General features: G+C 35.5%; 1 protein-coding gene across 4 annotated transcripts in view; it reads right to left on the bottom strand.

Annotated features, from left to right (window-relative positions):
- DGKH (diacylglycerol kinase eta) overlaps nt 1-12,133 on the bottom strand; it is a 119,712-nt gene that overhangs the window by 5,346 nt on the left and 102,233 nt on the right. For 2 of the 4 annotated variants that reach the window (XM_006752963.2, XM_015559501.1), the window contains 4 exons: nt 9,748-9,853; nt 8,622-8,714; nt 5,691-5,810; nt 5,279-5,387 (listed from right to left, as the gene is read on the bottom strand). In XM_006752963.2, the coding sequence (XP_006753026.1) occupies nt 5,279-5,387; nt 5,691-5,810; nt 8,622-8,714; nt 9,748-9,853 (428 nt within the window). Of the gene's footprint in view, nt 1-3,502; nt 3,634-5,278; nt 5,388-5,690; nt 5,811-8,621; nt 8,715-9,733; nt 9,854-12,133 lie in introns of those variants that run through there. The other 2 variants (XM_015559489.1, XM_015559497.1) reach the window with 2 other exon arrangements.

Below are 12,133 nucleotides of genomic sequence, written 5' to 3'. Positions count from 1 at the left end.
AAAATAGTCACAGTGATCTATAGCATAAGGAATATAGTCAATAATGCTGTAGTAACTATGTACGATGCTAGGTGGGTGCTAAAAATATGAAGGGGTACACTTTGTAAAGTATACGATTGACCACCACGCTATACACCTAAAACTAATATGAAATAATATTGAACGTAAATTGTGATAAAAAAAATTTAAAAAATTTATTACATTCTGAAAATATATATATTTAGCACTACATATTTTATTTTAGGCCATATGCACATTGTATTCTCAAGAATAAAAACTTTTGAGAGGCCAGATTCTACTCAAAATTAATACTGCAGTATAATGAAATGAATGTTTCCCATAGAGCTACACTAACTTATTAGCTATATTTTCTTTCTTTTGAGTTCAGTACTTTCATGTTTTCTAGGAGTTAGGCTGTGATAAAGTTATGCCTTGATATTAGTTATATGTTTCATAATTTATTTTTCATAGTCTTTATTATTGGCTTTTGCTTTCTTTGGATTAATAGGCCTAATTTTGCAGAGGCATGCTTTGTAGATATTGAGGTACCCTTCTAGTCACACATACACAACTTTCCAAATAGAAAAAAAACAAGAACCAACCGAACAAAAACCACTGTGTCTTTGTCATTTTCTTTGGTGTCTATCAGTTTTTCCTTCTGTCTTCCAGGAATAAAAATAATGCAATCAATCAGTTTATTTGTCTGTTAAAGCACATTAGGAATTTTCTCCCTTTGTCACCTCTGGACGGTCACATTACTATCTCTAGTTGTTTTGGTGATAAGGCAGTAACACCTGAGCCAAGAACTGAGCAGGACTTAGCCAGGTGAGGTCAGGAGGAGAAGCATACTATCAGAAGGTACACTCCTAAGGTGAGAATGAGTTTATTATTTTTAAGCAAATGAAATAAGCAAGGGGCCAGTGATTCCATAGCAGGTTAAATAAACAGGCAGATCCTGTTGGCCTCACAAAGATGTGAGTCTTTATTCTAACAGAAAGGAGAAGCCACTGAAATGTTTTAAGCAGAAAGTGATATGTCTAATGTTAAAATTATCACTCTGGTTGCAATGGGGATAATGTGCTAGAGAGAGCAAGAGTAGCAGTGGAAGGGAGAGCCAGGAAGCCACTAACCTTACACAGGCAGAGGGTACAGTATCATGGAGTAGGATATGGACAGGAGAAAGCAACCTGACTTTGTGATGGGCTTAATGAGTTAGGGGGAAAGGATGAGAAAGCGGAAGGTGCCAAGTATGACCTTGGGTTTCTCTGGCTCAAGCACCTGGAGAGAGAGCAGGGTGGTTTACTAAGAGCACTGGAGAAGGGGCAGAATGGAAATGGGATAGGAGCTCAAAAGTTTAGTTTTGGACATGTTAAGATTGACATCCATATGTGATAGCCAAGTATCAAGTAGAATAATCCTAAAGTTCACAAATGAGGTCAGGGCTGAAAATACAAACTTGTGAACCACTGATATAATATATTCATAGACAGTGTAAGTAATCCTTCACATTTAGAGACGTGACCCTGAAGGGTCTGCTGTTTCTGGCAGCTACAACCACAGAGACCCAGGGCAACTCATTTTCTACCTTCATGGTTTTGTTCTACTGAAGGATCTCTCTGTAAAACTATTTTTCTCCTTTCCCATTTCCCCACACTCTGTTTTAGAACCAAAAGAACTATTAATGCAAATTTCTAAAACAAAACTTTTAAGAAAGAATGTTATTTATATTAAAAATAAAAACAAAACAGAACCAAAGGTCCCATGAAAGCTGAAGAGAAAGTTTACTAAAATAATTCTTGACTATCTACACTTAGCTCTTATTCTTTTTTTCCAGCCTGGTCCTTCCACTCTAACTTTGACTTAGTATAAGTATATGCTCTTTTTTTTTCATTCTGCAAATATTTGCTTCACTCACTGTGTGTATTTTCATGTTTATATGTGTTTCTCATGTACACATATAAAATGAGCATGCACACACACACCCACACACTGTCTAATCCTTGAATGATGCTTATCTATAGAAAATGAGATGCAAACTTCTAGAGGGCAGATACCCCCCAGGGAAGCTGGTAGAACGTTAATCAGTAGCTATTCAATAAATGTTGCTGCCTGCTGATGACATCAGAAGCTACATAAATAAGTTGGAAATAACAATCCCTCACATTTATTTTGTTGTGTACATTCAAGTTTTGAAGCCAACCTTTACTTTATGAGCTCTAACACCGTATCTTTTGTTGTATTCTAGATTTGGGACTCTCAACTAAGAAAATTAATTAATCTATTATTTTATTACTAGAGGCCTGGTGCATGAAATTCATGCATGGGTAGGGTCCCTAGGCCTGGCTAGCGATCAGGGCCGATTGGGGCCTTCTTTCTGGCTGCTGGCTGGGGCCTTCCTTTGTTCCGTGCCAATTTGCATATTAGGCATTTATATATATAGCTTACTCTGGGTTAAAAATGTTTAGGTATAAATGTCTGTCATTGTGCTAAAATTATATGACTCTGCATTCTAAACAACTATACATTACCCTTTATCTGTTCAAAAATGTCTGCTAATGTACTTATAGATAGACACAGACAGTTCATGAATTTGTCAGGAACTAACTGTATCAAGCATTTTAGAAATTGGTCTACAGGAAAGGGATCACTCCAACAAATACTGAAGGCTTTGTTGCTTGTTTATTAAGCACCTTGGAATTTTAATCTGGAAACATGTGGTAAAAAAACGTAACATGACAAATCCTACTCCTAACTCTGAGACCCAAGAGGCTACTTTGGCCATTTTTATTGTTGAGTCTCTACTGATAGAATGAAAGGGAATTGCTGTAGATCATGAATTAATGATTTTCCTTTTCCATCATAAATGACAAATAGGCTCTGAGCTGCTTCTAGTAAAAGGCATAATTTTTACTTCCGTTACTAAATAAAACACATTTATTTTTGAGAAGAATACAATTTTAATAAGTCATAGAAAGAAATTTGAATTTATCGGTCTAGTTGTGCCTCTGACATCAATTTAGAAATGCAAAATCACAGGACTGCTATAGGTATCTCACCTAGTTCCATATATTAGGAAGGCTTTGTCATTGATATTTTGAGTTAATTTTTAGTTGTTAGCCTTATATTAGATTTTTAAAGTTATTTTCAGCAACAATTATCACCTTTCATGCTAATCCAGTAGAGTGAGCAGATGGAAACATCATCCATTTAAAAATATTAGCATATAGAGACAGCCATACCAATGAATGCAGAGAAAAATTACTAAAGTCATGCTAAGCTTTAGCTATAATAGCCGGAGAAAGATTTTGACAGGAAAATATTGCTGACATTCTTGTTTAAAAAGCATACAAGGAATTCAGACCACAGGACAATGCATATTAGATTACTGCACGTTTGCATAACATAAGCCAAGCTATAAGCACGTAACAGGAGAGGCACAGGAGGAGGGATTTTGTTTTGCAAGAAAAACTTTCAAGAGCAAAGAGTAGCACAAAGGAAATACCTTAAGATCTCGCCTTTCCAGATGCAAAAGTTCAGCCCCTCTGATGTCATGACGGATGAAGATTTCTTTGTACTCTCCCAAATTGATCAGATCCAGCCAAGCAGCAACTTCCTCTGTGCCCCATTTCTGAACTACCAAAGTTAAGAGCAAAACCCCCTTAATTTCTACATGCTCAATGCATTACAAAGCAAAGGTTGGCCAAAGGAGATGCAAACAGAATACAGCAGCAGTGCTAGCAGAGGGAAAGGTTAAAGGTGTTTCAACAAAACTACAGTTCCATTTCTTCCCCATGCAGGTCAACATAAGGACCACAAAGACATTCACTGCAGTGCACCTGTGTCCTTAGCGTTAGCTCAATGTCCTCGTTAAAGCCACCCAAACTACACAGTATGTACAAAAGATGTATTTCTCATAATTGGGATTGGTAGTACAAGGTCTAAATAAGTTCTGATGATTTCCTTAAGATCATATATGAAACTAGTTATAGTTTAATTAGCTACAAATGCTAATTAAAATTTAAAATCTAACACAGGGTACTAAATTTTAGACAAACTTCTGCTTTAAGTCTTGCTGACTTCAAGTGCTGCCTTTATTGATTCTACTACTATTGATAATTATAAAAATAAATGTCCTGTTAAACTGATTTAACATCATCTAAAAATAGTCAACACTACTCTAAGATTATTTGGATTGTTATTTTTCAATAGGTATAATCATTCTTTTACATACTTGACTCAATATTGATTTGCTATTTAAAAGCCTTCTTATTTGCCATATTTGGTTTTGAAATGCCCTTTAAGAGCTGCTCTTTGATTGTCAAAAATCAGATTATATATCACTTTTGACAAGGTGATAGCTGACTCAGAGAAATTAGAAACTGATTTGATGGTGAAAGGCACCAACCATCATATACAAAGAACTTGAAGTTGCTTTAGCTCTAGCATAGCGTTAAATGGAAGCACTAGGGAAAGGTGGGAAGGGAACTAGAAAGACAACTTCAAAGAGAATTTAATCTTTGCTTGAGAATGCAAATGTCACAGTAGATTGCCAAATGGTGTAGTAAGTCCTTAAAACAGGAGAAAGAAAATACAGAACTTTAGGTAGAAAATATATTTAACAAGCTAAAGGAAAAGATGGAAGTTTCTATGTTCCATTTATCGAAATGATCTAGATTTTAATTTTGAAGAAGAGAAACAAGTTAGACGCCGAGGCCTTGAATTGCTGGTGAGCAAGACAGAGAACCATTTGCATGGGTGCATGACAGCCACCAAACCAAGTAAAGCAAATCAGCAGCCACTGCATTTTCTTGTGTGCTTCATAACTACTGATTCCTACTGATATTGGACATATTTTAGGTACAATATAATTTTTTATTATAGTAAAATGAACATCAAATGAAACTCCCCATTTTAACCATTTTACAGTGGCATTTAGTACATTCAATATGTAGAACAATGATTGCCATTTTCTAGAGCAGTGGTTCTCAACCTTCTGGCCCTTTAAATACAATTCCTCATGTTGTGACCCAACCATAAAATTATTTTCGTTGCTACTTCCTAACTGTAATGTTTCTACTGTTATGAATCGTAATGTAAATATCTGATATGCAGGATGGTCTTAGGCGACCCCTGTGAAAGGGTCGTTCGACCGCCAAAGGGGTCACGACCCACAGGTTGAGAACCACTGATCTAGAGCATTTCATCGCCTTAGTGGAATCATTGTAATCAGTTGTTTTTCTGTAATGCTATTCATTCCCTCCCACTGTGGACCACCTACCAGGCTGTGAGCTTATCTTCTGCTTCTGCACCTTTTCCTTTTTAAATTTTGGCACTATGCGAAACACTGTGCTTCTGCTGTTTCTCTTGGTGCAATCCATAGGAGGCTCCTGTTCGAGTGGAGCAAGAAGAGAATTTTCTCAGGACAGTAAAAGAAGAAAACCTACTCTAATATTAGAGACAACGCAGGACTCAGTTACTAACAAAAAACATTGCTGACGGGATAACGTCTTCAAAGAAGTTCATGCTGTCATATACTACTGAAAATGTAGTGGTTCCCATGTTACCTTGGTTCACCTAAAAGTAATATTCAAAATTTATTTTCCTCTGGATATCTCTTTTGCAAAAGATGGATTCAAATTCTATCATCATCAAGTTGACACTGACCGAGAAACAGGCTGAATTTTACATACCTCGTCCTCATTTGGGTGGAGGATGTAATAAAGCCAAGGGATCTCTGTTAGCTTCTGCAGCTCCACCTCCACAGAGTGTAAGGCACTGGACACCCGCTCCTCGTGTGGGGATTCCAGCTGCTGGTTACCAGCAGGTCAAAAACAAAGCAAAACAAGGCTCAGTGCTCAACCCAAATAGAGTAAGTTATTTTATTTGATAATGAACACCTTCATCGCTTATTAGGCTAGGCTAGGTTGTGGTTATTGCTGTAGTTGTTTTTAATATAAAGGAATATTAGGAAAGAACAAAAAATCTTACATGGGGTTCATTGAAAAAGACCTGGAAAGAGTTATCCTTACTTCCCAGGATATAAGTAATTAGTGTGACTTTTGCTCTAGTGAGTAATCTGATTATTCTTACTTATTTGTGGCAAAAATCCTTCTGATTTACATAGATCACTATGTGAACAAACAATAATATTTTTTAAATTGGTCAAAAAATAGATCATATAAAAAGAACTGCTTGGCACAAAAATCTCCTGGAAAATGAAAAATAATAAGTTTAATTAAAAAACAACAACCCACAAACCTCAGAAAAATTTGTGATGAAAAGCTGTTGTAAAAATCAGGGCAAGGCAAAAAGCTAAATGGCTTGTAATCTGGAAGAGGGTTTAGAAACTTCAACAATCATTTAACTGGTCTCCTATTAACCACCCATTTGAAGCAGTTATTAGAAAGCACTTATAAATTCAATAAATAAATAAAGGTGAAACAAACACTATTATGTACAGAACTAGAAGGGAGGTGACTGATTCCTAGTCCCAGACTTGTTACTAACTTTGCAACCAAGGGAAGGTCCATTGATTTCAGGAGTCTTAGTTTCCTCCTCAATGAACAGTAGAATATGACTAGATTATTTCTAAGGTCTCTTCTAGCTAATCAGTATTTTTATAAAGTACTTTACAGTTGTAAAGTAACACATATAGGTTCACAGAATTTTAAACTAAAAGTTCAGAGAGAATATTACTGTTATCTATTATGGATGCTATTTCCCCCCCTCTGTTATTTAAGGTTTACCATTTCTACTAGTTAATAAAAATATGGAGGGCCCTGGCTGGGTAGTTCAGTTGGTTAAGCCCTGTCCCGATACACCAAGTTGCAGATTCGATCCCCGGTCAGGGCACATACAAGAATCAACAAATGAATTCATAAATAAGTGAAACAACAAATCAATGTTTCTCTTTCTTTCTTTCTTTCTTTTCATCTAATTTATCTCTCTTCTTCCTCTCTCTCTCTCCCTCTCTCTCAAAAAATAAAATTAAAATATAGAGATTCTCCAGGTTGTCATATAAAATTTACCACTTTCCTTTTTATTCTAAAAATCTCTCTCTTATAAAATTGATAAATGGTCATTACATATTTATTCTAGAATCCAGAAAAAGAGTAAACTTCAGTTGCTCTCAAATATGATTCTTTTTATTGTGATATCAATATTGCCTAAGGTAAATTTGATAAAATTTAGTGGTAAACATTTTAGACCAAACATACATTTTTGACAGTGACAGAAGAATTAAAAGTGAGGGAAGTCCTTATGTATTAAAATAACGTAACTGATAAATATTAACCAAATAACATTTAATGGATACTTTTGGTATAGAGAACTAAAATACAGAATAAGTTATGCTTCTAGTTCTTGTCAACTAGAAATTACCTTAAATGTACTTCAAATAACACAAGAAAATATACCCGTCCTCCATCTAAAAATTGGGACCAAATCCAGCTCACTGGATTTCCTATGGGACTAAGTTTAGAAGAGGAGCAAGAAGATTCTGGTTAATAATAGAAGCATGAAGAACAGCCAAGATTCCCACTGTTTTTATCAAAAGATGTAACCAATATTTCTTCCTAAAAATTATTCTTCATGGCCACAGCAGAAACAGTCACCTCTTGCCTTAAAGAAGCTATATTTCAGTTTCCTCAGTAGGTAGGTGAGAGCAATGGACTTCATGTAGCCTTTAGCTCCTCCTCTCAGAATAAAGGATGCTGCGAGGGCCACACTCTTCTGGACTCCAATCAAACAGAAATTCCAACTGCAGTCACTTATTAGTTAGCTAAACTATAGAACACAGCTCCCATTTTCCCACTGTGACAGATACTATGAATTTTACTATCACTTTTATTTAAGTGTATATTTAAATACAAAACAAGAGATAAAATTACAGTCAAGAGAAATGTTTTAAGATCATCACCTATTAATCAGAACTGTTATAGGAAGAACATAGTTGCAACAGCATGTGTGAATAAACCACAATTGAACACTAGGTGGCGAAAAGACCCAACATGCTGGAACGTTTGAAAACACTAAGAATAAAGGCTGACAAGGCAAGGATTCTGGGCAAACCAAACAGGATATCTATGATCTTCTAGCACTTATGTGTGGTCAATGGGCCGTGGTCATATTCCTGATGTCCAGCACCAATCTGCGTTAATTTAGGGAAACAGCTAATTCCTGAAATTGAGTTTTGAAAAACTAAGTCTAGAAAGTGTCTTTTTAAGCAAATTTACAAAACCATACCAATCCTATTTTAATGTTAATTTTGAGAACAAACCTATGACTTCCTCTACTTTTCTGCAATAATGAGTTAGTGATACCTGAGGAATGTCTATTGTACTTTATAAAGCTCACGTCTCTCAAAACTGACTGGGCAGAGCAGGATTGCATAAACATATGTTGGCATATGTGAGGAGTAATCTCTTGCAGGCCTGGATCATAACTCCCAGAGTTAGCCATGTATTTTCTTGAAGGACAATCTAGGTAAAAAGGAAGCTCTGAGGATGGGGGCCAGAAGGCTGCTTTTGCATTAGAATCTGATAAATGCATGATTCCCTAATGAAGGTAAGGTCCACACATGTGTCATCATTCTTATGTGATCAACCATTTCTTTTCCTTACCAAAGGAACTCTGCCAACCAGTAAAGATTCCGTTTCATTATATAGTGCCTTCACATTGATGGCTATTTCAGTGGCAGTGTCTCTCGTAAGACTCTAGGAAAAAAAAAAAAATCAAAGATAAGTAGTTTTGTATTAAACTGGAATTCAATCATTAGCAAATATTCTCAATTTTATTCTTCCAATTTAAATTCACATCACAAATATTTTTAAAATCTACCAAAATTCTATTATAATTGCACAATTTCATGGTCATGTTTGTCAGCATAATTACTCTTCTAATTCTGTAACCACCGACTACAGTGGATACACCCAGGACCATATCTCCTAGGTACAAATACTTATATGTGATAACAGTATATACATATTCCCATAAAGGAGTTAGCAAAGAAAATCATGTTTTAAAAGGGGGATTATCTGATCATAATTAGTTCCATCCATGAATTTCACTCTCAGTAGTTCCAACCAGATTGCTTTTTAGACTTTAACTTGAAAGACTAACACTTATTTGTATATTATTATAGTTAACTTTAATTGAACAATTAAACATAAAATGTTATCTGTTTTCTATATGTTATATAGCCTTTTATAATATGTCACATTTCAAGGGAGTTATATCCACTCTATTATTAACTTCTACATTAAAAAATTGGGGGGAAAAATAACTGAAGTTATAAAATTTTAATTTCTACATTAAAACTTGTTAAATTTATTAGTTTGGTAAAGCAAAATGAAGTAAAATTAATTTCAGTGCACAACTTCAAAAATGAATGAACATCTTTAATAAAATGCACGATATCTAAGTTTGTTCTGCATCTAGGTGTAGGGGAGAAGGTAAAATGGGAAATAAGGAAGAATGGTAGTAGTTAAAGAGAGAAAGAGTAGAAGGATAATAGCAAGGTGACAACTGATGGAAAGTTAAATAGAAAACATGAAGAGATGTAAGATCAGGAATGGAAAAATGCCAGGGAGAAGAAAATAAAAGAAAAATTTGGGAACAAATTTACCATAAGTTTCTGGCAGATTCATATAGACTACATCATGTTCATCATGTTCTTTCTATAGAATTAAAATATATATGTCACACCAAAAAAGTCTGTGGAATGAAAATTTACCATTAGCTCCTCACCTCTGGGAACTGGGGGTTGGCTTTATTCAGTGCATGGGAGCAAGCATTCACAGCGTGGGCCAGTTCCTGCTCTAAGAGACAGTGGATTGTGGCTGCATCACAAATCCTGAAAGCAAAAACAAAACAAATGAACAAAAGACTGTTTTGAGCACTGCTGATTTTTCTGAAGTGTAGAAATGGTAGATTAAAAATATAATAAAGGTCATTAAGAACATTTTTTAATGTTCAATTATGAATGGCACAGGGTAGATTTACAAAATTCAAACCCCACTGAAACAAAGAATACTAACCAAAAAAATTTATATATATAGAAGGCTAATATGCAAAGTGTCCTCTTGGGAGTTCGACCGAGAGAATGGGTGTTCAATTGCTCGCTATGATGCTATGATGTGTGCTGACTTCCAGGGGTGGCACAGAATGAAGGCGCAGGCCAGGCTGAGGGGACCCCCGCCCCCACCTCCCTGTGCAAGAATTTCATGCATTGGGCCTCTAGTCTTTATATAAAAAGTTAGGCTTAGAATCAGATAAATATATTGAAGTGCTATTTGGAAAAGCAAAATATAGTCACACTTCATTTTGCAGTATCATTGGAAAGTGAGAGGGGTCCCAAATATAGAGAGTAGAAACCTATCTTTTATTCATTGAAAATTCCACCAGGAACAAATACAACAGATTAAGAGAAGAACATTGCCTTATTTATCATCTGTATGCTAAATGTTTTATATATATTATCTAATTTAATATTCACAACTTAAAAGGTAGCTGTGATTAATTTTCTCCACTTAATGAAGACATGAGGCTCAGAGAGATTTAATAATATACACAAAACTAATAATTAATAGAGTCAGGATTTGAATCTATGTCTATCCAGCTCCAAAGACTGTTGTGCCACCGTTCTCTAGAATTGAAACCTTTAAGAATAGTCTTAGAAAGACAAAATCCTGAAGGGCACTAAGGAAGAGAAGAGGCCAAAGAAGAGAATAGAGGAAAAGTTCCAACTGCTAGAAAATGATGTAAGGTTTTTCAGATGAACAAGAAGGCAAGACTATTCAAACCCTTTTTGCTTGGCACATTTTCAAGGAGAATGATCTTCAATCTGGAAAGGGTAGAACAAAGACGAGACGAGATGGAAATCCTACATAGTTAAATCAAGAGTAAAGGAAAAGAATTTAATTCTTAAGGACCATACAATTGATATCCTCGTTCTAAAAGAACTTGCAAGTGTCACCTCAGCATTCTCACCAATAACCTTGAGAAATCATAAAGAACAAGTTATTTATCAGAATAGAGATGAGTAAATGTTTTTCTAATTTTCAAAGAGAAAGAGGCAAATCAACTTCACATCAACATTCCCAACTGCTAACTGAATCTCCTCCTAGATATTTCTAACGTAATTGAAATTCTCTTAGCCTAATATGGAACCCAACCATCATCTTTCTCTCAAAATCTGCTCCTCTTCCTGAATACTATGGCTTTATCAAAGGCAACACAATCCATCCAGCCTTTCACTAGAAACCTTAGGCTCATCCTAATTCACACCCATCTACCAATTCTAGATCCCACTCTACCTTAAATCATCTTCCTCTTTCCATCTCTCCTGCCTCAATCCATCGTTCCCTAAGGATTCTTCTTCCAAGACTCAGCTAAGCGGTCACTTCCTCTAGGCAGCCTCCCTCACTGCCTCTGGCCTCCTCGGTGTGACACAGCACCCACTGTGTGACCTGTGACAACACTTCAGCCACACTTCTCCCTTCTACTACTCTGCCAGCAAATTAAGAAGAGGGACTGCAACACAGTCACCTTGGCATTGCCAGTGACTAAACTGATGCCTGGCACACAGAACATGTTCAAATTATTTCTTGAATATTGAATGAATAAATTTATTCATTTGATATTCAAATTGACTAGTGTGACTGATTTTCACCTTTTGCAAAATTTAAAAAAAACAGATGGGGAACTAACTAGGTTGGCCAAAACCAAGTCTGGCCAAAGTGTACTTTCCTTTTTTGATAAGGTTATTTGGTTGTTGGACAGGATGATAATATAGGAAGTATATTTTGGTTTCAAGAAAATGACATAGTTCTATCTTTAAATTTTTGAGGAACATCCAAATGTTTTTTATATTATGTATTAGTTACTTGATTGTGGTACATATTTTACAGTGTTAATGTACATCAAATCATCACATTGTACACCTTAAATATAATTTTTATGCTAATTATACCTTGATAAATCTGGGGGGTAAACTGTAAAATGGAGTCCATAGATGTTGTCTACAGTATCTAAAAGAGAAGTATTTACTCTAAAACTAATATCTCTGTGGATAAGAATCTAAATGTACAAAAATGCAGTCATGTGAGTTTAGCTGACTCAATATTCATTTTCC

This window comes from Myotis davidii, unplaced genomic scaffold, assembly GCF_000327345.1.
Source record: "Myotis davidii unplaced genomic scaffold, ASM32734v1 scaffold70, whole genome shotgun sequence".
Lineage (NCBI taxonomy): Eukaryota > Metazoa > Chordata > Mammalia > Chiroptera > Vespertilionidae > Myotis > Myotis davidii.
The sequence above is the reverse complement of the archived record's forward strand: the minus strand, read 5'-3'. Positions and strand labels throughout refer to the sequence as shown.